We start from the raw sequence: 25634 nt of genomic DNA on the forward strand, positions 1-25634 counted from the left end.
AATGTCACGTTTTATAATTCACCCCACCAGACATGTTTTCGTCCAACTCATGATTTCATTACTTAGAAGCATAGCCTCCTTCAGAAAGATGCCTGCCGTGTGCGCCAAAAATCTGCTGCCCTTACCTTTTCCTTTTTCCTCCTTTCCATTTGAGGTGTTCGCTAGCGATCCTTGTGGCGACCGCTTGCAACACATGCGCGCTGTAGCCGTAGCAGACGTCTCAGTGGCAGACGGCGCCTTCCGCGCGTTTTCGACTGTTTAATAAGCAAACTGAAACATAAGCACGCAGAACTGAAAGCAAAAAGACGCAAATATTTGCAAGTGGCTACAACACAACGACTTCGCTCAAATACAATTGAACAGACGGGTCGCCGCGCTTGTCGAGCAGCGCCGCCGATGCCGCCACTGGCTTGCTACCGCCGCGACAACACACCACCCTGACCGCCCCTCAGTCCAATGAGGGGCTTTAATATAGGCAAGTAGCTGGCGCCATCTCTTAACAAACGTCCGCAACTCAAGGCACGACTAGGGTGTCTAGACGACTACAAGGGGTGAACGAGCGACGCCGCAGGCATCGTTCTAGAGGAGGCATTACTTGGAAGCATAGAGTTTCATACTATTAACTAGAGGGAAAGCTGGCGCCCCGCCTATGGGAGTTTGCATGGAGCTTCCTCGAGACCACCTGTACCACCAACGTTGGTAACGTTGACCTGTACCACCATGGGCGCTCTAAGCATCATGGGGCGGAGCACTAATCTCCACTAGGTGGCTGCATAGAAGTGACAAGCACACGAGAAACTTTGCACAGAGAACGCGACAAGTAATATCTCAAAATTGAAATGTTTGCGTCATCTGTTTTAGGTACTGAGTACTGTAAAGTTAATATTCATTACGTTTTGTGTTGCAATAAAAGAGAGTAGACTTATTTTTTATTAAAAAATGTTTTGCAGTTATTTTAATTTTGGATTGGATTGGATTAGATGTCGCTGGCTATTGGCCGTGTGTCACCATTTGAATCGAGCCAGGCGCGGGCTACTCTCGTGACTCTCGTGCCTCGCGCCTCGCGCTGCAGCTGCTGGTGCGGTCGTTGAGCGATTTCGAACACTGGCAGTTGCAGCTACTAGCCTTCGGTCGGTCTCCATGCTGCGAATTGCTTGAAAACGGTTCTAGTTTTGCCCATCTTTGTGGCGATATTTTGAAATGTGAGTAGTTTTCGTTGCCTCTTTGTGTTGCGCATTTCAAGCACATGCTGCATGGCTGTTGTGCTGTCTTCGCGGTAACGGCCCCGATTCGAATTCTTTTGACACGTATTGCAGTAACGACTTGTGGAACGCGTCTGTCGTGTTTCTGATAGGGCTGATTGGAGAGCCTGCTGTTCTAGTAGGTTTAGTTAATTCAGTGGCCTCTGCTTTTCGTTTCTTTGTTTGCTTTGATTTCAGCTCGTGTAACGGTTTTTTTTTTTCTGTATTCATCCGCAGCAAACGTGCGCGACAGAATGGACAACTACGTGAAAGTGGAGAAAATTGGCGAAGGTATTTGCACATTTTCCGTCTTTCTACCTGCCATTTACAAATGGTTTTTGTGCATTTGAGCTTGATGTTCATGTGCAAGCATAGCAGCGAGCGTGGCTCGGCTTGAGCCAGCAGGCAGGCCCGTGCTTTTTCCTTTTCCTACTTCCTCGCAGCAACATCAGTCATAGTAATGCCACTATTTCTCTTCCACGTTAATTAGTAACATTGGTACTGCAGACTTGCTGTTTGAAGCGTGTAATCGTGCCCCCGAACATATTCGTTATGCCAAGGATGATCCCCTTCACGAAACATTTTTTCACACCACCGCTCCTGGGCCATCACAATAGTTTTTAGTGCTGCTTACCGTTTGTTTTTGTTTACACGACCGGGAACGTTTGAAATGTGTTGTGCCTTGTCGTGGGCAAATGGCATTCCAAACGTGACCAAAAGGAGTGTACGTTTCAAATTAATTGCTTTCGTAAGTCAGAAATATTAACTGCAGTCGTTGGAATTGGTTGGCCGCGCTTAGTTATTGAAGGACGAACATGGCCCTTTGCCTGGAGCAGCATTTATTTCACCATTCTCACACAACGCAGAAAATAGCACGCTTCTATTTTTATGTTGTAATGCATAAGCAGCAGCTTGGAGTCAGTCTAGCTTCTTTACAGATGCATCTTCAGACTCTTTTGATGCTTGCAAAACAGGTGTATTACTTCCATGATTGTAGAATTGCTTCGTTTGTTCTAGCATTTAACGGCTTTACAGAAACCACGTACTGTTTGGCTAGTTGTTCTGACATCATATTCATCCTATTTAGTGCAAAAGACTGGACGAAGACAAACACGGGCGCTTCATGTTCGTCTCCATTTCCTTTGTCCTGTCTTTTGCTCTAAATAAGATTAAAGTTACCCATGCTTGCTACAATCAAAATGACAAAAAGGTAAAGTGGAACGCACCATGTTTGATCAGGCAGTGTGTTGTTGCTCTTTGATTATTTCATTTCCTTTTTTTTCCTCAACTGTTAGCTACCAAAGGTGTGACCTATCATTAATGTGGGGGATATCATTTCTTTTGTGCTATTCCTGCAAAATGTAAATTCTGACCACTTTGCAGCATTAGGCAATACCTATGAGGGACGTTCAACATGGTCTGCCTCCTCAGTAAATTATTTTTAATAGGTGATGGAATTGAAACATGATGCATTCACATTAAGGGGAGATTCGAGTGAAAAAACCGCGATTTTTTTTGAAAAAGTCGATCTTGTGTTTTCTTGCATTTTGCCTCTTCTCTTATGTATAAAAAAAATCAACGCCGATAATCAATGGCAAGTTAATAAAAAATGCAATTAAAGCACTCGTGGTGGCTCGCGAAAGAGCGAATTTGACTGAATTTCGGAATGCGGCAATTCGCTCCACGGCATCGCCCACTCTTGAATTTTCGCGGGAAGTAAGCCCAGCCCACTTCTACCAGAAGCCACTTCGGCAGCGGTGTATTCTTGATAAAAATACGAAAAAAAAAGATCGTTTCCCGCATGAGTCGAGCGTCTCGACCAAGTAATAAAGCCGGTCGTGGTCTCGACTGGCCCTTTAAATCACGTGGCATGATCGGAGCCCTTCCATTGGCTACGAGCATTCCAACGCACGGTCGGACGCAGACCGACGCTGAACCAACGCTTCTGCCCGGGTTTTTATCCGCCATGGATGTGACCGAGAAACGAGATTTTATTTCACGCAAGTTCCTAGCGAGGCATCAGTGTAAAGAAAGACGCCCCTAGCGCAAGCGGAGAGCTCCGGTGATGGGAGGTTAATGTACAGCCTTGGTGGCAAAACTGCAGCATTGAGCACTCGTGGTTCTGCCTTTTCTGAAACATTTATGGCATGTTTGGCAGCTTCTTGCACTGCAGTCCATGCAGTTTATATGCCATATCATCAATTGGCTGTTTTGCTTTGAAACATTTTGCATGAAGCACCTGGCTCACTTTTTTGTAGTAGGATTCAAGTCAAGAATGAAGAGGCAGATGCACCTGGGCCGCACTAGAGGAGAACGCGCTCCGCCGCGCCGCCGCCGTAGATCGACCGCAGAGGCACATGCTTCTTTCCGCATGTTCTCTCTCTCCTAGTCTTCCCCTCACTGTTGCCCCAGTAAATGGAATCCTCACCTTGCATCTCCGGCGCTCTCCGCCGTCCAGCTCCCGGCAGCGATGGCCGCATACTGCGTGTCGTTTCTTTTTTTTTTTTTCTATGCCCTATTATTTCTCGCTGCTTTTGAGCATGAACTGGTGTAATGCCACGTGGTACGACATTCCAAGAGAAAGTGCCGGAGATGCGCCGACGGCGCTGGAGCGCGGCGTGTTGTGTCAACTGAGGTCTCTCGTGTCAGTTCGTGCTTTATCGTCACGAAACTTTCGCGTTGTTCTGCCACATTTCGAGTAACTCAGCACTAGCTAACAGATAGATGGTGTAGCCAGTTCGTTATATCAAGGTCAACCGCCGCAACACCTTCGTTACATGGAGGTCTCAAATACACACGCTTAAATGGGGGCGGCGTTGGGGAATTGAGAAACTTCATAATATAGAGGAATTCGCTATATCGATGTTCGTTACATCTAGGTTTAACTGTATTGTAGTGAGTTAAAACTTCATATCGGTGTTCATATTGCAGGTATTTATTGTGCCTTACGGGACTTAAAGGTCAACTGCATGTCATAACCATCAGTTGGTTGATGAAACAGAAAACCGAAACAGCATGAGAGAAGAAATTCAATTATGAACTGTCTAGCAGCTGTAGGTGAATACCGCAAGCTGATCATGTATTTTAATGTCTAATGTAAGATTTGAAACAAGAAAACACTAATTTAAAGTTGGGTGTCTGTAGTCCTTAACAGTTTGTAACAAAGCGTTCATAAACGCTGTCGTAATATTGTGTGTCAGCAACTTTTATTGTTGTCCTTTACAAGCTGGGAATTGTGACATGGGTGCAGGTACGTATGGAATTGTTTACAAGGGGAAGGATAAGCGTGATGGAAAAATTGTGGCGCTGAAGAAGATTCGCCTTGAGAGCGAGGACGAAGGCGTGCCATCAACTGCGATTCGAGAGATTGCTCTGCTGAAGGAATTGAAGCACAAGTATATTGTTCGGTAATCATTTTTTTCTTTCTTTGATTATTTTATTCATGTTGAAGGAAAGTTGGCACAGTTTTTAATGAGCTTCTTCTTCTTTGTTATGTTGGCTCTAGACAAGAAAAATGCAAGTACAAAATAAATAACTCTACGTTAATACTATACCAGCAAAAATTTTATCACACTACTGGCGTCCACCTCTGTGGTACATAACTGACTCAGTAGAAACTGCTTTGCTCTATGGCAGTTATTTATGGCGCAGCGTTTTTAATAATAAAGTTAAGGTGACTAGCATGCATTTAATGTGACCAGCTTTGAGTGTTATTTGCTGGTTATGCTACCCTCATTGCTGCACGGTGACATTTTGGAGCCACACTCAGCTAGGTTTGGTTTTTTGTTTTATGGGGGTTTAACGTCCCAAAGCGACTCGGGCTATGAGAAACGCCGTAGTGAAGGGCTCCGGAAATTTCGACCACCTGGGGTTCTTTAATGTGCACTGACATCGCACAGTACACGGGCCTCTAGGATTTCGCCTCCATCAAAATTCGACTGCCGTGGCCGGGATCGAACCCGCGTCTATCGGGTCGGCAGCCGAGCGCCGTAACCACTTGGCCACCACGGCGGCTACTGGGACATCCAGGTTGGAAGGCTTCAAGAACAGGTTGCATTATGCAGCGAACCTTAGACATTTTAAGAAAGGGCATTGCTTTGCTAAAGCTGCTATGTAGCAAGGCTCTCTGGTTTAGCTCAGGAGGATATAGGGAAAGGTACAAATGACTGGCATTCCTTTACGTGCAATTGTTTCACATGGTCGTGCTTCTTCAGCAAAGACTGCACGTCAGCTGATTGGGGCCTGAGCACGAGCACTGCGTCTGGCTGTGCTCTGGCCCATTTTATTTGCAGGTTCGGGCCTTGCTTGTAATGAAGGACAAGAAAAGGCCAATACAAATTGAACAAGTCTCATGGATAAGCTTCCTGCAGTGATGAAACAGATCAGGCAGCTGGAGGCTTCTGGTCTAGCTCCTTCCCAGCAGCTTGTGACTGCTGGCTTGTATTGTGTACAGCAATAGAAACACACCTGTTTTGCATTGGAAAAAAACCTAATGCATATACAGTTGTGCCTCGTTAATACGACCCTCGTCAATATGGACAGCTCGAATTATGGACAGTTTTTCTGGGGACCAAACTTTTTCAATGTATCTCCGCCTCGTGGAAACTCGCTGTCTGGACAGTGGACAGGGGGAATATGCATAGTGCCCAATAGGGCCCATATATTTTTGTCTGGATAATATGGACGGAGATGAGAACAAATTTCTACTGCCCCGACGAGGTGTTTCGATTTCTGCATTTTGGGCACAGGACACGAGAGGAACGCAATGAAAAAGTGTGAATCGCTGAGTGATGGCCCTTTTCATTGGTGGTTTCATACTTTACAGTTCAAGGTTGCCCAATTGACACGCCTCACTATTTTTCATATTGCATGAATGTCTGCGATGAAAACTCCCTCTCCAGCTTGTGCCACGTTGGCTGTCTGCATACTGATATGTAGTAGTGGTTCGTGAGATGTGTGCAGTCGTAATAGTAGTTAGTTTGGTCATTTAGCCACGAGACGCCTTCAAGCAGAGACCACTAGGCGTGTAAAGCTGCCTGTCATTATTTCAAGCCCAATGGCGACCAGGATAATGGGTCTGTAGCTCCGAAAATCATGTCTAAGTTCAACTTTGCTGGACACCGAAGCAGACCTTAAACACAACACGTTTTTTTTTTCTTTGTGATTCGTTATTATGGATGACTCGCTTTATGGGTAGTTTAGCTTGGGAACCAAAGTGTTTATATTAACGAGGCATGACTTTCTTCTGCTGAATTGTAGCCTTAAAATTTCAACCCTGTGAAGGACATGTGAAAGTGGCCTTAGGCCCTCATTTTTGCTTTCTGTCCTTCACCTTTAAAACTGGCTCGATTCGTGAACCTCACTTTATTTTTTTCTGCCCTCCCTCACATGGTAAAAAACATCTGTCACTTTCAGCAGCTTTTAACATTCGCTGACTTGAATGAAGCTTAAACATATTTAGAATAGGGGCAAACACAACCATATCACTTGGCTCTTATGTACCTTGAAATACTGCTCTGCATGTTTAGGCATCAGGGTAATTCTAGAACTTAAAAGTGGCCAGTGCGCCTGCTCTGTTTCTTGTTGTGGAAATCAGCCTACTTATGCCGCTATGCAAACCTGAGAGGAGAAATAGTTCTGCTGCCATTGGAAGTTTTTCTAGCAGAAAACTGAACACAAGAAAGAATAAAGACATGGGGTTCATACTGCACTCCGTGTGCAATGGCCGTGGGCGTCCTCATGCGATACTATGCTGGACACCTGGTTTGAGTGGTTGGGGCAGTTTGCAAGGAGCTGCCGAAACTTTGTTCCATGTCAATACCTAGAGGTATTCCATACACTGGTACATGATCCTGAATAATTCTCATAACTGCTGCTGAACAGCAGAAGTTTTCAGCAGATTTTAGACTTGCTTTTGAAGGCGGATAGGGGGAGTGGAGAAGTGTGACGTTTCATGTCCTGTAATTTGGTTTGAAAAATTCTACATCCCAACAAAAATGTTTCACGCTGTCAAAGCTTAGGTTCCCCATAATAGGAAGGTCAGTCCTTGTCAGGCCAGTCCCTGTCAATTGCACAGCAGGTTTGAAAGTTTCACCTCAGAGGGATTAGGTTACCACATTTAAACTGCAGAAGATTGAAGCATTTTCTGGCAAGGACATGATGCAGGTTACCATAAAGGACTGATTCAGGACTTCCTGGCGCCCCTCGCCCCATGCATGTTGCCTTGCTTCACTAACTTCTGCCCCTTCCTCTACCTCACTGATGTTTCTATGCCTATCCTCGCACCTTTATCTCACTGCGTGAAGCTCTTTTGAGGACAAGGGTGCCTATGTCTGGGCCCAAGGAAATGACAGGAGAAGCTTAAAGCGCTGCTCTTTTCTGGATTTTGGTACAAAGCGTTAATTTTGGCTTGAGGGGGGATTCCTGCCACTAACTTCCTAATGGATCAACTGCAGCGGTGGCCAAGTGGTTAGACACCCGCCTCGTATGCGGGAGGTGCTGGGTTCGATCCCCAGTGCCGCTGGGTACCCACCGGTGATACAGTGGGTACAAGCTTTCCCCTGCCTGGTGCTCGGCTTCTTTAGGGTGAAATGCTTGGGAAATGGGTCTTTGACCCCACCTTGAGTAATCGAAAACACCTTGTGCCATGGCGCTCTTTGGCCACAGTTGCCCTTGCACCATAAAAATCGATCATCATCATCATCAACTACCTAACGGAGGTAACTGATGTTGCGCAGAAAATGATGTCATGTAGTGACGGAGTGTACTATGATGACCAAATTATGTATGCAATTTTGGCTTTTCAGGTGCAAGTAAACAGCTAGATGCTGGTTGATGGTTGTAAAAACACTCATTGTGTGTTAGGAGTGAAAAGCAGTTTCTGTGTTCCATATTAGCAAAGATCTTGTTTTGCTGCTTGTGTTTGTACTTTCATTATTTGATAACCCACAATATCGGATGGTGCATAGTACACTGCGCCTGGCTTTAAAGCTTGAAGGTGTGATAGTAAAAAGGTTAATATTCAGAGTTGTGCACCTCACCTTCCAAGAATTATCTTGTGAAATTGGTAGCGTAGCAAGATTCATCGTATGCTGCTTTTGACATTAGTCAGTATAATTGGTAGAGCACCTTAGCTGCCACGATTAATTCTGTGTTTGGCCATGGCCCTTGTAGAACAAAAATTGCTGTTTGTATTTCAGGAACAATTGAAATGTAACAAAGTTCTGGATTGGGGGTATAGGTTGTTAATTTGTGTACTGTGTGCATGGCACAAGCTGGAAATCTTTAAATGTGTTGCTTGTTAATCTAATGTGGTTTAATGGGAGAACCAGAAAAATGGTGGAGATACGTTACCTGCATTGTGCTTTGCCACTGAATACAAAATCTGGTTGTAGCCGAGCATTGTTGAATTAGCACAAACTTAAATTTTATGAACAGTAGTACATTGAAGCTGAGTAATAGTGGTTTCTTTTGCCTTATGTTTGTCATCAACTACTGTCAGCCTCGAAGATGTGCTTATGGAAGGGTCTGACAAGATTTACTTGGTGTTTGAGTACCTTTCTATGGATCTCAAGAAGTACCTCGATGGATTCGACAAGAACGAGCGGCTTGACAAAGGTCTCGTTAAGGTGAGCGAGTTCACTGAGTTGCCTTGTATAAGTTGGAGAGGGTGCAATGCGTAGTGCAGCTGACAAGAAGGGGAGCAAACCTTACTGTTCGTTGGCGCACATGCTTCTGCCCCTTTTACTGATTTCCTTGGTATTAGCGCCCATTAATTATGTTGACGCGGGGGGGGGTGGGGTGTTGTTGAAAATGTTCCAGAGCTACATGAGCCAGATCCTTGAGGCCATCTTATTTTGTCACCAACGTCGTGTACTTCATCGGGACCTGAAGCCTCAAAACCTTCTCATTGACAATCATGGCACCATCAAAGTGGCTGACTTTGGCTTGGCACGGGCCTTTGGCATTCCTCTCCGCGTCTTCACCCACGAAGTGGTCACTCTTTGGTACAGGGCACCAGAAGTGCTCCTCGGCTCGCTCCGTTACTCTACGCCCATTGACATCTGGAGCATTGGCTGCATCTTTGTCGAAATGGTCACCCGCAGGCCTCTGTTCCATGGAGACTCTGAGATTGACCAGCTTTTCCGCATTTTCAGGTCAGTGCCTCTCCCTTTTTTATTTCACTGTAGATTGAGGTAGCTAACTGCACTCTAAGTGTACTGGTTTGTTACCTTAGCATAGTAAACAGTGTGCTTTGGTCATAAGCTAATGCTGAGGTTTCGGCATGTGCACCTGAAGTGCTAACAAGTTGCTTTTGCGCCATGTTGTGGAGAGTGGCTTTCTCTATTGTGCTTCACATCTTGTAAAAATTCTTTAGATGATATTTTTAATATTATTGACTTCAAGAGGGGAGGGAGTAGGCAAAACTGCTGTGAGGAATCTGTCTAAACTTAGAATTTTTTTAAACAAGGGTAAGCAAATATATACAGTGTATTAGCTTTCCTGTCGCTGTTTTTAAGGCCCATGTTGCAATAGCTATTTCGAAGAGGGGCACTCTGGCAGGCTACGCAATTTTAAAGATGCCAGCCATTCTGGATATGAACTGCAGCAGTGGCCTAGTGGTTGAGCATCCGCCTCGCATGCGGGAGTTGCAGGGCTTGATCCCCAGTGCTGCCGGGTACCCACCGGTGATACAATGGGTGCAAGCTTTCCCCTGCTCTGGTGCTCGGCTTATTTAAGGTGAAATGCTTGGGAAATGGGTCTTTGACCCCACCTCGAGCATACAAAAAATACCTTGTGCCATGGCACTCTTTGGCCGCAGATGCCCTTACGCCATAAAAATTCACTATCGTCATCATTTTGGATATGCCTGCAGTTTCCTGCTTTTCTCTGCTTAGATTTCAAAATCAGGAGCAGAATTTGCTCATCAATTCTCATGCGAGGTGCCATGCTGCCCTACCGTGGTGTCAGAATTGTGCATTCCAAGATAGTCATTTTGGATCGTTTGCTCCCTGGGCTGGACTAGTCTCGTAGGCCATGTAAAAACGTCGTAGGTTAGGTGCTATGCGAGTTGAGCTATGTTCACATGGTCACGATGGGCTGCTTTTTGTGAAAATCTTTCTGTACTTGACCCATGGCAATGCTGCTGTCAAAAGAGGCATTTCAGTAAACAAAAGCTGCCTTATTGAAAGTCTGAAAGAAGAATATCTGAGTAGTGAAGGAGAAGAATGGCAGAACGAGTAGCGTATGACATTGCATTTAAAGCTGGTTAGATAGCCAAGGTTTTCGGCAAGAATGGTCCAGCTGGTTCATAATGCTTACAGGATCTTGGGAGAGAAGTCACAGAAAAAGCAGGAAAGGCTGGAAATTAGGGCTGTGCAAGTTGAAAATTTCTAATAATTTTCTACTCTATTTGCACTGTGCTTTTGCCATTCAAGCTCTTGAAGTATTGAATGAGTTTTCGAAAGTAATTAATATTTCTGGGTGACTCATGGTCAGACATCACAATTTTTCTGAATGGCATTCGCTAGTTTGGTATACGTGAGCTTGCACTGCCACATATATGAACTGGTGCTTTCCTCCTTGTAGAGTTGAATGCCTACACACAGCAAAAGTGCATGCAAAGAATTGGTAGACTTGGGATCAGCATGTTGCTATATGTGTGCTAATCAGCTTGATTGAATCAAGCCACGAAAATAAATGCATTGGCGGCCATCGAGAGTCTCTGAGGCACACTCGCTAGTTGGGAAAGAAAGCGATTGTAGCATCACAACGAACATCATTTTGTTGTGCCGTAGTGCTGCGGACAACTGGCTGTGAATGCACTGGTGAAGAAAGTGGGTGCCAATGCTGCCATTATTTTCAATCAATATGGTAAGAGATCCGATGTGCACAGAAACAGGATTTGCAGAGGATAAAGGAGTTGGAGAAGCTGCGGCACAGATGCATGCACTCCTGTCGACTTTTCTTTCCGGTTACTTCTATCCTGTGCAATTTTCATCTATTCAAATCTAAGCACTTCATATTCTAGCCCATAACGGCTAAGAAGAAAAAGTGGATGAAAGACTCAAAAGCCTCAGAGCCAGCCCGCTCACTAGCATCTCGTACAGCGCTGCCTACACCCTGTAGTTTCGTTCCAGTCCTTCACTTGTGCGCTAGCTTCTTTGTCGCAACGAAATTCACGCCACCTCTAGAAGCATGCGAAGTGTCATTTGGAAAATTTCCTTAAAGTTTCTTTAATTGAAGCTGTTAGTTGCTCTTGTGAAAGCACGCCTACCACTTTTGTCATAACATAAGCAGAACACTCTTGTGAACAATTAAAACAGCATGAAAGTTTAGGCATGATTATATCTAGGCGTAAGACTTCATTTTATATTTGTTGATAATTTGGCAGACTTTCTGGTGTTTATTGCAAAACGGTCTTTTTTTTTTTGGAAAATGTTATTATCTGCTGATTAATTTTTTTGTGTGTGATATGTGGTTTTCATATGCATTAAAAGAATAGCGTGGTTTTTCTTGGACTTTTTTTGTCAGCACGAACAGCTTATTTATTAGTAAGTAACCACAAACGGTCGTGCGTAGAGATGTGCTTGTAGAAAAAAATGCTATTGTCATTAAGAAGTAAAGAAAGTTGGATAGAGCCATGGATAAAAATCCAAGTGGAAGTTTGCTTCTGAAAACTGGGTTGTCATGTTATCATTGGCTTGTAGTGCTGTCTTTAATTAAGCAAGGGTGTGGGGCATCATGTAGCTTGAGTTTTGACAGCAGTGATTGAACTGCGCTGCACCATCTTGGTTATCGGACCACAATAATTTTCGGGACACTTATGCATGGTTTCGAGTCAGTGTCCTTACCTAAGCATGCCACAGCCACTTTGAAATTGAGCAGCCATGACACTGTGGTACTGTGCTCAATCCAACAGTACCACGGCCTCACAACGCCCCTAGTGTCTATTTTCTAAATTTTCTCCTTCAGTTGCATGGCAGCTGTGGAGTGCATGTCAAGAATACTGAGACCTTTTTAGGTTAAAACCGAATATCGCAAATGGAATTTGGCATGCTGTTTTCGGCATTTTTTTGGTTTAAACTGAAAAGTCTAACCTCTAATTATAAGAAATTACCAAAGCTAGGAGCTCAGATTAGTTGGGCACTGCTGGTGGGCTGAAATGCCGAAGCATTTATGGGCCGATTGTGACTAGGGCTTACAGTGCAAGGAAACCAGTATGAGAGGGCTAGATAGGCTACGTCCTATCGAGAATGTCTCGTCGGGCACCATTCATCAGTCTGAGTAGTTTTTTTAGGTGTGGAAGGCAGTGTGTCACTACAGATCTTGGTCTCCTTGTGGCCCAAGCTGCTGCTCTGTCTGTTTTGTGGTCATATTGTTGCATTTCTCTAGCAGTGGGTCGTGCCAGGGATAGCAAATTTTATGTCACTCTGGGAGGTGTCTCTCTTGTCACATGTGCCTCAGAAAGCAACCCTTTTCTGTGCCTCAAGTGTGGCAAGAAAAGCAGTTCTACTTGCGAAACATGTTGGGCAGTTTGCCATGTTTTATGACTTCAAGTGGCTCCCTTGTCAGCTTCAGTCATAAAAAAGTATTGCATTAACAGATGCTTGAAGCTGCATTAGTTAAGGGACGCTGGGGGCTAAGTTTGCCTATATCGATAGATCACTCCATTGTTACGACAGACACTTTTCACTGAAAATGAAGCTTTTGTAATCTAGAAGAGGTCAGAAAATGAAATACAGCTGTCAGCACCACTAGTTGTATTCACAAGCTAATTGCCATCTGCCAAGACAGCTTTTGCATGAAGATCCCTCAAAGGTAGGCTACAGCACCATTCACTTCCAAACATCAACCACGGGAGCCTTCTCAGTCTCGATGTCACGAGCTTGAATCGAGGGGAGGGAAAAAAAAGTTCCATTTTTAAACCTCCTAATTTTCTCGGCCGTGAATGGATCTTTTGCTGCTGGATGAATATCGACATATCCAGGAAAAGCCGGAGAATCTATTTTTATTATTGAACAGAAATATAATGGAGTTGTCCTCGGTGTTCTGTTTGTGGTTTAAACTGCATTGCTGCATGTGTGTGTGTGCAGGACCCTGGGAACACCAACGGAGCAGTCATGGCCAGATGTAAGCAAGCTCCCAGACTATAAGCCAAGCTTCCCCAGCTGGAAGGAAAACATTCTGGCTAGCCTGCTGCCAGAAATGGATAGCGATGCTTTGGACCTTCTGAACGTAAGCATGAGGGCTTGAAGATTATCCCTAGCCCCTGTGTGGAGCTAGCACGTCCATGGGTTTTCTTGGTGTGTGTGCATGCCTTATTTGCTATTACTTGAACCTGTTGAACCTGTTTTCTATGTAGTGGTGGCAAGATTTGTCAGCATAAGGTGCTTTGCAGCGTTTGCTGTAGACTCCTCTTAAACAAAACCTGGAGAACCTAGAAATTGTATTTTTAAGCTACAGGCGACAGGGAAAATGCAAATGACAGAAACATACCTCGGAGCCGATCCACGCAACTGCATCTTCCGCCCGTGTGGCGTTTGCCGCGGCATAGTTTCGTTTTCACGCCTTTGGGTATTTGTGCTCGCGCCTCAGTGGTGATGGAACTGCATCCACAGCCACAACAACATTCGTGCTAACCGTAAGTGTGCTTGGCATTGGCGTAGGTGCAACATACTTGGCTGCCACCGAACACGGTGGAGGCCAGGCGCCAATGGTATCTAGAGTTCGCTTTGGCTCCATCGCCATTCCACGCACTCCAAAAGTTGGCTGTCAGAATGCCGGCATAGGGCTATTGTGAAGTAAAATTCATGACATAACATGCGGGAAAGCTGCCACAGTTTCGACGCAACAGCCGAGCTTCTATCGTGTGGGTTTTTGTAGAAGCTTGGACAGGACGGGCTTATGAAAGCATAGCAGTCTGGAAAATGCAGCATCCGGGAACGTAACAGCGGGGTTCTGCTTTATACTGACAGCATGTTGCAGAGATGAGTGTTGTCTTCTAAAAGCGATAGCTATAACAGCATAATAGCGGCATACCGCAATGTCGCTGCTAGAGCTTCAGTGTTCTGCATGATTGCTTGTTGAATATTCGCACCAGTAACTTATGCTCAGTGCGAATATTCATGAAAATATTCTATTCTACTATTCGATTCGGTTCTTTCTGTTCGATTCGGTATCAAAGCTACACTATTCACATTTGATTCGGTTTGGAAAAACCGCTATTCATGCACCTCTAATCCGAACAATTTTAATGCTTCGTAGATCAAAGAACCAACTCAAATAAGCCTATTTAAGTCTGTTTAATCATGATATTTATTTAACCATGTTTTATTTATTGGGTGCCCACCTTACCAAAGGTACTGTCGTTTGCAAAAAAAGCTCACTGCCTACAGCATAATTGAACCTTAATCGATGGCAAGTGCTCACTTGTTCATACTTTTATGCTGAGCCAACAGCTTTCCTGTGGGACTAATGCATGTTTCTGACTAACTTTTCAAAAGCAGTGAAGTCCCAAAGTTTGGCTTTCAAAATAAACTGTGTTTTTGGTGCTAATCCCAGAGTGCGGAAGTAGCCACGTTGAATTTTTTGTTGATTTAGTTAAGGTGTAGTGCATTTATATGGGTTTCTATGAGCCATTTTCCCCACAATCATTAACATGTGTTGTGAGAAATTGAAAGGCAGCTGGGAAGGGCTCGACTGTGACGACATGGTGGCCAGCCAAAGCCATATATTAGATTAGGAATGGCGCAGTGCATGGCCCACGATTTCATCAACGCTGCTGAAGGTAAACATCGTTGAAAAACGGCAAAGTTATGCGCATGCACTCTGCAAGTGAAGCGTCCATTTTTGTGCCCTGTTTATTTTGGGAATGGCGAGGCACATAGTTCTTTCACTGAACTTAGAACACTGAGCAAGGACAGCAGCTCTGAAGGGTGGCCTGCATGTGGGCGCATCGTCAGTGACAGTATGGAAGAACTCTTGGAAGCAGTCTGTCTTTCAGAAATGGTCCGCTGTGAGTTTTCATAGTAACCTGCGAATCTTGCGGACAAATTATCTTTAGACATTTGCATCAGTTTCTACCTTGCACGACACGATGTGCAGTGGGGAAGAAAAATGCAAAACAGGCACCAGAGGCCGCTAGAGTAAATCTCAACACTCTAAAGCTTCTGTTGGTGAAGCGCCACTAATTTTAAGGATGTCTTCAGAAAATCTATTGTGGAAAATTTCTGATGTGAGCAGTCTTGGAGCACAATGACTGGATGGAGTTGTCCTCAGTGTACCATTCAGAGTGACGTCACTCTGAATGGCGCACCGAGGACAACTTCATCCAGTCATTTTTCTGAGTAAAAATTAATTCTGTCTCTTTCTTGCTATGTATTGATGAGAGGGTGGCAGTTATCGTGATTAAGCTTAATAAGAGGTACAAACTGAAGGTGGTACAGGGCTACGCGCCTACCACCTGACCATGAGCACCAGATTGTCGAAAGCTTCTGTGAAGATGTCGAATCAACAATGAGAAGTCAAAACGCAGTACACTGAACTGATGGGCAAGTAAACTTCAATGCCAAGGTAGGCAAGAAGCAGGCTGTAGACCAGGTAGTGGGTGACTATGGCAAAAGCTTTTAGTAGGGGGGAGGTATTGGTGGAGCTTGCCGAGAGAAATAATTTACAGATCATGAACACCTTTTTCCGCAAACGGATCAGCAGGAAGTGGACTTGGGGGAGCCCCATAGCGAGACTAAAAATGAAAGACTTCATACTGTGTACTCAACCTGGCATCATGCAGGATGTGGAGGTCCTAACAAAGGTGCGATATAGGGAGAATAGGATGGTAAGGTCTCGGAATTAGCCTTAGACTTGAAGAGGTAACGGAACAAACTAGTGAGGCAGGAGCCCTTCAGCGAGTTAGCGGTAAGTAGAATTGAGGATCTTGCTGCAGAACAGATATTCGGGTTTAACTGAGGACGACGACTGTAGTGTTCAAGCATTGGATGATAATCTCACAGCTATCATTATGGATTGCGGCGTAGAAATAGGCAGTAGGATGGTTAGGCAAGATGCCTGCAAGCTCTCTCAGTAGATGAAATATATGATTAAAAACGCCAACAAAGCATGAAAGCCTCAAACCCGGCAGACAGGAAAGGCAGAGCGATCAAAAGTAATTGGTAAGCGCAAGGTAACTGATATAAAGAAGTATAATATGGAGAGAATCAATAAAGTTCTAAAGAATGGCGATTGCCTAGAAGCAGTCAAGTGGAAACTAGGCATAGGCAAAAATCAAACGTATGCGCTAAGAGACAAGGAGAGAAATGTCATTAGCAATGTGGATAAGCTAGTTAAAGTAGCCAAATAGTTCTACGCAAACCTATACAGCAGCCAATGTAATGAGACATTAATCAGATAGGCAGTTGTGCGCAGAAATTTGACATCCTGCAAGTATCAAAAGAGGAAATAGAGAGCCTTAGGAGCAACACAAAGGGGGAAATCAGCTGGTGAGGATCAGATAGCAGCAGATCTGTTGAAGAGAGTGGGGAGATTGTGCTAGAAAAACTAACCACCCTGTATACACAATGCCTTATGACCTTGAACTTACCCAAATCTTGGAAGCACGCTAACATGATCTTAATTTGTAAGAAAGGAAACTTCAAGGACTTGAAAAATTAGAGCGATCAGCTTCTGTCCGTTGCCTACAAGGTATTTGCTGAGGTAATCGTTAATATAATTGGGACAACCTTACACTTCAGTCAAACCAGTGACCAGGCAGGCTTTTGTAAAGGCTACTCAACGATAGACCATATTCACACTATCAGTCGGGTGATGGAGAAATGCGCAGAATATAACCAATGCTTGTATATATCCTTCATACATTACGGGAAAGCATTTGACTGAGTCGAAACCCCAGCTTTCTTGCAGGCATTACGGAATCGCAGTGTAGAAGAGCCTTATGTAAAAGTATTGGAAGGTATCTGTTAAGGCTGCACAGCCACCATAGTCCTCCATAAAGACAGCAATAAAATTCCAATAAGGAAGAGCATCAGGCAGGGAGACACAATCTTTCCTATGCTATTCACTGAGGTATTCAGAGACCTGGATTGGGAGCTGTTGGGGATGAGAATACCGTATAAACGCGTGTAATGGCCACACCCCGTTTTCCAGAAGGCAATATTAGAAAAAAATATCCCTGTAAGGGCCGCACCCAAACTTTCCATAAGACCCACGCGGGCATAGCCTTCGAAATGCACGCACCGTGGCCTCCGAGATCGGCTCCGGCTGCGAGCAACGGTGCTCTTGATCGTGGAGGCGATGCATGCGCACAGGAGCTTCCAGGTGCCGCCCACGGATGGCGCCAGAGGCCGCGGCTCATTATCATCATCGTCAACTTTTTCCTCCGCCGCCAGCTCCCGCTATCCATATTGGCATCAGCTCCAGCTTTTTGTGGCTGTCAAAGGCACGGCAGTTGTGGTTCATTATAGTTGTGGCTTTCGCTTGCTGCTGCCGAGCGTTATAGTTTTTAGCAGTTTTAGCACGATGGGCAAGCACCTTAATAGCTACATGGCTTGGAGTTTGCTGTCTAACACAGCAAGCGTGCGGCTGGCAGGAAATTTGACGTGGCCGAGAAGTGCATCCGACGATGATGGTACCAAAAGGATGCATTGAGGAACACAGGCTGCAAAAAGTGCTTTTCGAGGCAAGCCATGCAAGTTTCCCGAACTGGAAGAAGAGCTGCTCAATGGCTACGCATTGACAGTGGACGTGCTGCGCGACTTCTTGTAGGATGAGCGTTCACCAGAGAAACCAGAAAGCACAGCTAGGGTGGCTAGAACTTAAAAAGCACAGCACCAGCTCAGAGTCTGAATACACCGCGAGTGGCGATTGAACGTAGAATTAATGCCACTAATTTCCTGATTGGTGTGTTTGTACTTTATAAAATTTTTTTTTTTTCGAAAATGCGTGTATGGGCCACACCCCTAATATTGACCCTGAAATCTGGAAAAAAAAGTGCGCCCCTTACACGCGTTTATACGGTATTGTCATGGTAGTCTGCGATCTGCTGGTGACATTGCCTTTCTAAGTCATTGAGGGTTTTCAAAGCATGATCAATGACTTAGACATTCAAAGCAGAACGGCGGGTCTAAAAATTAATATGCAGAAAACTAGTGTTCAACAGTCTGAAAAGAACAGGAGTTTACAATTGGTAGCAAAGCGATAGAAGTGGAAGGCAGTGGAAGCACATTTGGCAGGTACTCTCAGATCATGAATGGCAGTTAACCAATATCCCTCAAGAGAAAAGTATATAACAACTGTATCTTAGTGGTGCTCATCTATGGGACAGAAACATGGAGGATAATGAAAAGGGATCAACTGCAATTGAGGAAAATGCACTGAGCTATGCACTGATGTGTTGCTGGGCAAGTTGGTTAAGAAACACAGTGCTGGCAGACAACAGATGAGAACAAGGAGGACACAGCGCATTTGTGCGTTTCTTTGTTCCCGTCCATTGTCTGCCAGCATTGTTTCTCGCTATTCAAAGGAAAATGGTTGGTGTAGCTTTAAGAGACAGGAAGAGCGCAAAGTTGGTCAGGGAACAGATGCGGGTTGACATCCTAGTCGAAATCAAGAAGAAATGGGCTTGGGCAGGGCATGTAATGCGAAGTCAAGAAAACCGATAGTTAAATGTAATGGACTAGATTCCAAGAGGAGGCAAGTGGTGGCAGAAAGTTGGGTGGGCGGATGAGATTAAGAAGTTTGCGGAGGGGTAAGGTGGCCGCGGCTGGCACAGGACAAGGTTAACTGGAAAGATATGGGAGAGGCCTTTGTCCTGCGGTGGACATAGTCTGGCCGGTGATTACAGCATAGACCGCTTATAATGCATACCGTGGTAATCAGGAAAATCTGCATTATAAACAGTGCCACACTGTAACCAAAATGTATATTTTCCATGCATTCACGTTTTCAGAACGGCCAGCCTACCTTTCAGAGTGCACCTGACAATGCATCAGGAGCACAACACTGTAATCACAGGCAACAAAAAAGTTCATTTGACCTTTTTGTCGAAGTGTTGTAATGAATGAAAGAACATTATTTTAGTCTGGCGCTGAGACTGAACTGCGTTGGTAATGGCTTTGTCTTCAAAAACAGTGAGGCACTTGAGCACTTGCTCGCTGAGGTTTCTCTGAGCGTAGGGAAGGCACAGTTTGTTGCAACCATCGAGCGCGTCTTTGCACGAAACTTATGCTGCACTTTCAAATACTTCGTCAGACTCATCCTCAAGTAGAGCCTCATTGCGACCGCGCAGCACTGCCACGATGTCTTCATCTGTGGCAGCTACTTCACACACAACGCCGTCGGGGTGGGCGATGACGACGAGCTTATCTCGTGCCGGTCCTTGAAATGCTGAATACAACCATTCAGTGGGTTGAAACCATCATGCCCCAAAATGTTCGCAAGGCACCTGGCCTTGGCTTGCAATATCGAGCCACTCACAGGAACGCTGTGGGCCCAGACCTCACGAAACCATGCAAACAAAGCGGCAACATCTTTCTACTCCGACGCACGAATCCGCTTCCTTTCAAGCAAAGCAGAGTCTTCCTGCAGCTGTTGCAACTTGTCGCTGTTTTTCCAAATGGCGGACACAGTAGCGTCGGCGACACCATACTTTTTTGCCACCGTAGCCTTTTTCAAACCGCTCTCGACGTGCCTCACAATAGTCTGCTTGGTTTCGAGAGTTTGTCGTTTCCTGGCTTTCGGAGGCGCAGACGCCATCGGAACTGAAGGCAGCCGCGGCTGATAGACTTACCTACGTTGTCAACTTTTCGCTACATGCGACGACACATATCGCACTCATAGGCTCAGGCATGACAAGATGCTGCCGCACGCATGCGTGGTACGAGCAGCGCTTGCAGTGTTATGCCATGCAGCTGCGGCCACCGCTCCAGCATGCTCGTGCCATCATGGCCGTGCATGGCCGTGTCATCATGTGCTTCCCAGCATTGTCCATTCAGTGTCAGTGTGCCCGATGGAGGCGCATCGGAGAGTGAGAGGAAGAACGCCTGCTTTGGGACTTTTTTTTTTTCTGTCCTCTCCTGCCTTCAGCCTTGCATTGAACCACGCTGACAATGCTCCTCCGCTTCGCCTGTTGCCCCCTTCTTGCACAATCTGGGGAGCATGCTCCTCGCGTCTGCCAGTGCCCACTGGCCCGCGCCGGTACGCGGGCTGCCAGGCTTTCAAGAAACCGCACTATATGCGGTTGCGGTTATGCGCTGCCGCTTATTAACCAGTACGCCAATACATTTAACTCTAAGGGAAGCTAGGCGGTTTTCACAAAAAGCCACATACAATGTGGTCCCACATTATAAGCGGTTACATTATAAATGGTCTGAGCTGTATTATGAATGTCGCAGGCATTTTACTTGCTGAATCAGCTTTTGGTGGCGACACCTCTTTTCTACCTTATAAATGCTCTGCTTTCGATTAGAGTGGTCAGCTTTGTTAGAATGCAGTATCCTATTGATACAGGCTAACTTCTGTTTGTCCTCGGTGTCCCTTTGAAGTAGCCAAGTACAAGACAGTACTTAAAGCCCACCCCTCAAGACCTCCCGAATTTTGACATTGCCTGGTATGCCATCACTGTCTACTGAAAACAGTATGCAATTGAAATGCTGTTGAGGTCAACTGGACTGCACGCATGCAGTGATTGAGAGGTAGTCAGAGCCTACTTCATTTGCATTTACACATTGTAGAATTGAACATTTTTCTGGCATTCATGTAATATTTGTGGTTTTGTGTATCTTTAATGTTAACTTCATGTTTTACAGGAAATGCTCATCTACAACCCTGCCAAGCGGATCACAGCCCGGGCTGCCCTCAAGCACAAGTACTTTGATTGAAGTGCCATGCTGTGTCCCATGGAGAGTCGGTGACCATGGACCCCCCCTTTTTTTTTTCCCAGTGTTGGTGTGACAGAAGGCTGTCGATTAAAAAAGTGTGTTCCTAGGACATGAGATGGCATTATATTTTCAACTCTGTATGCATGTGTCAATTCCGTGAAAGATTATGTGCACATGTTTGTATGTAGTTTGTATGTACAGCCAATTTTAAATAAGGCATCAAAAATTGGAAAAATTCACATTGTATACTTTGCAAGCACTTTGATGCCATCCTTTGTGTGAATTATGCTTGAAATGGCCGCTGTCTGGTTTGAAAAGAGGATAAAATAAAGGTTACTGAAAAGTGGCATTTGCAGTAGGAGCTGCGAGCTATGAGGTGTCGGTAGCAAAAGTTCCTGGGCTAAGTGCTCTAGTACTGTACTGTACTTAGTGCAGCAACATTGCTTAGAGCCCACAGGTGGACCCCTTTGCTTTCTTGTTTCCTTTACCTCCACTTTGTGTACCATTGTTTGGCACAAAAGGCATGGTACCTCAAAGCAGACAAAGGGGCAGTGAGGAGAACCTTATCAATTTTTTTTTGTTTGCAAAATCTGATAGTTCGGCATTTCATGGCTTTGTTGTCGCTTGTCCGGGAGCGAAAGATTCATTTATTTAAAAAAATTGCAGGAAGGGACTTCTGTTGTGACTTGTAACGTTAGAAAAATGGCACTTTCACACAGTTATGCTGTGGCAAATTACCGTAGATAGCTAGCGATTGTTGGACTTCGGTTTTTTACAAGGATATGTTCTGCCCTCAGTAGCCACCTGAAACAAGTAGCAGCGCAAAAATGGACAGCTCTGCTGCATTGCCAATGTGGACGTATTTGTAAGAAACATTTTGTGCCTTATTCAGCAAGAGTAAAGGATTGAGTGGCAGCAGTTGCACAAAAAATGAAGGTTGGGAAAGGAAAAACTGGGGTGTTATATTCAACTTTAGTGCACCAATGACTTTTTGCGTTTAATTCCAATGGAGGTGGTTTGTTGTGACATACTTTGCACAACTTGGGAAGCCTGCTAATAATTGAGTAAAATCCCAAAACATATTGAATGTTCATTTCTAATATCTTTCATTTGCCACCTACTCAAGTTTACTTGGATGTTTTGGCAAAAGGTTTGTAGCTGTTAAGCCTGTCAGTGGGGTTCTGGCGGCTTCCGTTTTTTTTTTTTGCATACCTGTAGTTGCTGCTCCTTGAACTCAAATAACCAGCAGTAAGCAGAGGCACGAGTGCTACATCTGTTTGTACTCGAGCCAGCCCCTCTTGTATTTTTTGGTGAAATAACATTTTTGCAGAAAATTGTAGCGAGGTGCATCAAACTCGACTTTGGCAAAAAACTTACGCCCTGCTTCCCACTGCATGCTTGTGATGCACCAATATGTGTGTTCCATACGTACATAGTATCAGTGGGAAAAATTGAGCATGCCTATACTTCAGGCACCAGTAGGTTGAAATGTGCATATACTGCATGACAATTCTCATTCTAAATGTTCAACTTCATTTCATTTCTTGGTGCTTTCTTTTTTGTAACCACATGAGATGTGTGGACGTATATGTGCCATAATGGCCTGTGGTTCCTCCAAAACTTTAAACATGGTTTCTTCAATGTGCTATAGTTATGGGCAAGACCGGGTGCCATTTGTTTTTCTTCTGGTTCGCGTTTTCTACAGACTGAGACCAGGCTTCTTTTTGTAGTTTTTTCCCTGCTGTACAGTTGTGGCTGTAATAATATCGAGCATGATTCAGCAGTCGAAACTCCTCTCAAGCCTTATCTGGCAAAGATTACATGGCACTTTGTGCATATGGTGGCAATAGGTGCTGGTGTGCTCTTGCATTAATGTAAGAAACTATCTCCTCCGAGAAATCTTATAATCTCGTTAATTCATATTTAGTGGGACTGGAGGAATGTTTGAATGTGAAAGAACCGAAACAAAGTGTCCTACATGGTTATACTTATTTTGAAAAATTGTGTAATTGTTGATTGCTTCGTACAAAAAGTTTGCATGGAAGTAACTGTTTTCACATTTCCACCAAATGGTGTAAGTGTGCGCAGGCTGTCCAATGAACAAACAATATGTCCTGGAGGACTATTCCCCCACATCCTATCAGACACCTTACCTGCATGCATAACCCAGTGTTAGATTAGATACGATTAGAGGCTCGAAGATAACTTAGATGAGAAAGCTGACAGCCTGGTCTGCAATGTGCATGCAGTGCAAAGAAAAAAGGGCAAAGCACAGCACGCAACAGTGAAGAGTACAGTCTTATCTTCTAGACTGATTGTAGTGATGAGTGAGGCCTTAACATTTTGGTTTCGACTTCAGTGCTATTTGTGCCACAGTGGCCAGACTTCCAAGTCGACCACTCGCCATCATTGTCAACGCATCTCTGGTGCCCTGTGCGCACGCGAGCTCTGTCGTCTGTCCAGATTACCAGAGTTGCGGTCAGATTCCTTCAAATTAATGAGAGGGTACTACATACGTTTGACAGGACTGGATGGAGTGTTGAAATTATGCAAATTAACAAGGTTTTTCTCAAGTTTGAGCATTATGTGCTCCATTTTATGCCAGCTTGGTGCAACTAGACACCTCCTAGAAGGGGAAATGACAGCATGGGGTGCGTCCAATGTGTGGCTGTTATTTTATGGCTAGCATGAGATATGTGAATGGACATTTCACACAGAAACTGTATTGATGCAATGTTTTCTTGTTTATTGATATTTCAACCATATCTGATAGGAACATCTGGTTTTGTTCTGATACAGGAATGTTACATTTGTGTTTGTGCATATCACGAGGCTTGCCAAGTCTGTGTGCTCACACTGCGGGATGTTGAGCCTTCATGCTGCAGTGAGAGGTTGCAAAGAGTATGTACATATCCCTGATGGAAAAACTTAAGTGGTATGCCTGAAGCATATTTGTGGCCTCTTTGAGAGATGCAGAAGTCCTTTGACAAACTTTGCTACTCAAATGCAGTAAAGAATTTTCTCTTGTCTTTTTCCATGAATGTTGCAAGCCACTTCTAAGAATACTGCTTCACCTGCTTAGCTTTTTTTCTAAATGGTCAATTATGCAAGTTTGCAATTTTACAAGTGGTGATGTTCCTGTCCTTCGCTCTCTCTCCCCCTTATCATTTTTGTCTGCCAATTCTGTTATTCTTTTCTTTTTATTCCCCCCACGACTCATCAACTGAAGCTTTCATAGAAGCATCAGTCTTTCCTGTCATTATTTCACTGAAAGCTAGTGAGATATGTATTAAGAACTTTTCAGTATTTCCACTATCTTCTGTTCACTATGATCTGACAAGTGGATGCCGTTCACTGCCAAATAAAAATTTGTTCCCTCAAATGCATGTCTCAGCACAATGTTTCTGTGTTTTGTTGTCATAAAGGACACATCGTTCACATAGGTTGCATTTGCTTCAGTGGCTGGGGTGGCGGTAGCAGCCTGTGTTCTTGGCTGCCATCCATGTAGGCTTCAGACTCGAGCAGCATTTCCTGGCAGAGAATGACAAAAACCATGCTTATTGAGTTGCAATGACGCAAAACATTTTACAGTGGCCTTGAAACATATTTTGATCACTGGGGGTACTTTGGAATAGGTAGGGAACTTTACAAGGAATGTCATACATACAGAGTTAACCATACAGTTGTGATGGAGAACTCGGGGTACAATATTTAGGTTTTGCAGTTCTCCATAACTTCTTTTTTTCTTTACTTCCACCACCTGGAGTGGTGGCCCCACCTGCTATGAATGCATCCAGTGGCCATTGCCTGTGATAACCCTGCTTTTACTGTTATCTTGAGTAACTGCACAGGCAATGACATGGTGGATTTATGACCAACTCTTGGAGGGTGCAGTTGCAGGCACTGGTTTCAGGCACCACCATAGCGGCGTACAGAACAGTAGAGGTGGGGCCAAGAGAATGGCGACTTAAGCGTTGCAGAAGGAGTAACCTGTAATGCCTGTTCACAAGCAAGTGAAAACGCTTGCGAATCCTGCTGCTGCGGCAAAAAAACAAAACTGTCGTGGCTGTGAACGGTGAGGTTCCAACAAGTTGGAAATTTTCGCTGTGACACGCCGCTCATTCGCTCGGGTGCTTGTGAACCAGCCTTAATAACTCTCCAAGGACAGGTGTGCGCAGGTGCTTGGGAGCTCAGAAGTTCGGGGTCATCGGGGTTGATCTTGCTAGTGATTTCCCTATGCCCCCTTTTGTTTTTCCGAATGTAGCCCATCAATTTGTAAGCTTTTTTTTTACACACGACTGGGAATTTTTGTGATTTTTGTCATGAGTGTTGGAGTTGTAAACGTTGGTAGTCCTACGCAATGAATCAAACCAACGCAATGCAATGAAAACACCATCTTGTTGCGTGTTATGGTTGTCTGCACAGGCGCGACAAGACTGGTAACATCGTGGTTAGGTTTCTTCATGGCCACATGAGTGAAACAATCTGAAAATAGCCAGTT

At 44.7% G+C, this 25634-nt stretch overlaps 2 protein-coding genes across 3 annotated transcripts in view; one reads left to right on the top strand and one right to left on the bottom strand.

Moving 5' to 3' along the window:
• The first annotated feature begins 1008 nt into the window (after positions 1 to 1008).
• On the top strand, positions 1009 to 24515 carry LOC144114703 (cyclin-dependent kinase 1-like). The gene is made up of 7 exons (XM_077648603.1): positions 1009 to 1202; positions 1479 to 1532; positions 4492 to 4648; positions 8743 to 8869; positions 9063 to 9397; positions 13337 to 13478; positions 21062 to 24515. The coding sequence occupies exons 2-7, from the start codon at positions 1496 to 1498 to the stop codon at positions 21131 to 21133; spliced, it is 870 nt and encodes a 289-aa protein (XP_077504729.1). The 5' UTR covers positions 1009 to 1202; positions 1479 to 1495; the 3' UTR covers positions 21134 to 24515.
• Positions 23859 to 25634, bottom strand: part of LOC144114701 (carboxypeptidase E-like) — a 44749-nt gene continuing 42973 nt past the window's right edge. For both annotated transcript variants that reach the window (XM_077648600.1, XM_077648601.1), the window contains exon 9: positions 23859 to 24664. In XM_077648600.1, coding sequence (XP_077504726.1) covers positions 24569 to 24664 — 96 coding nt within the window. In that variant the 3' untranslated portion in view covers positions 23859 to 24568. The remainder of the gene's footprint in view (positions 24665 to 25634) is intronic.

The sequence above is a fragment of the Amblyomma americanum genome, chromosome 1, assembly GCF_052857255.1.
Source record: "Amblyomma americanum isolate KBUSLIRL-KWMA chromosome 1, ASM5285725v1, whole genome shotgun sequence".
In the NCBI taxonomy this organism is placed as follows: Eukaryota; Metazoa; Arthropoda; class Arachnida; order Ixodida; family Ixodidae; genus Amblyomma; species Amblyomma americanum.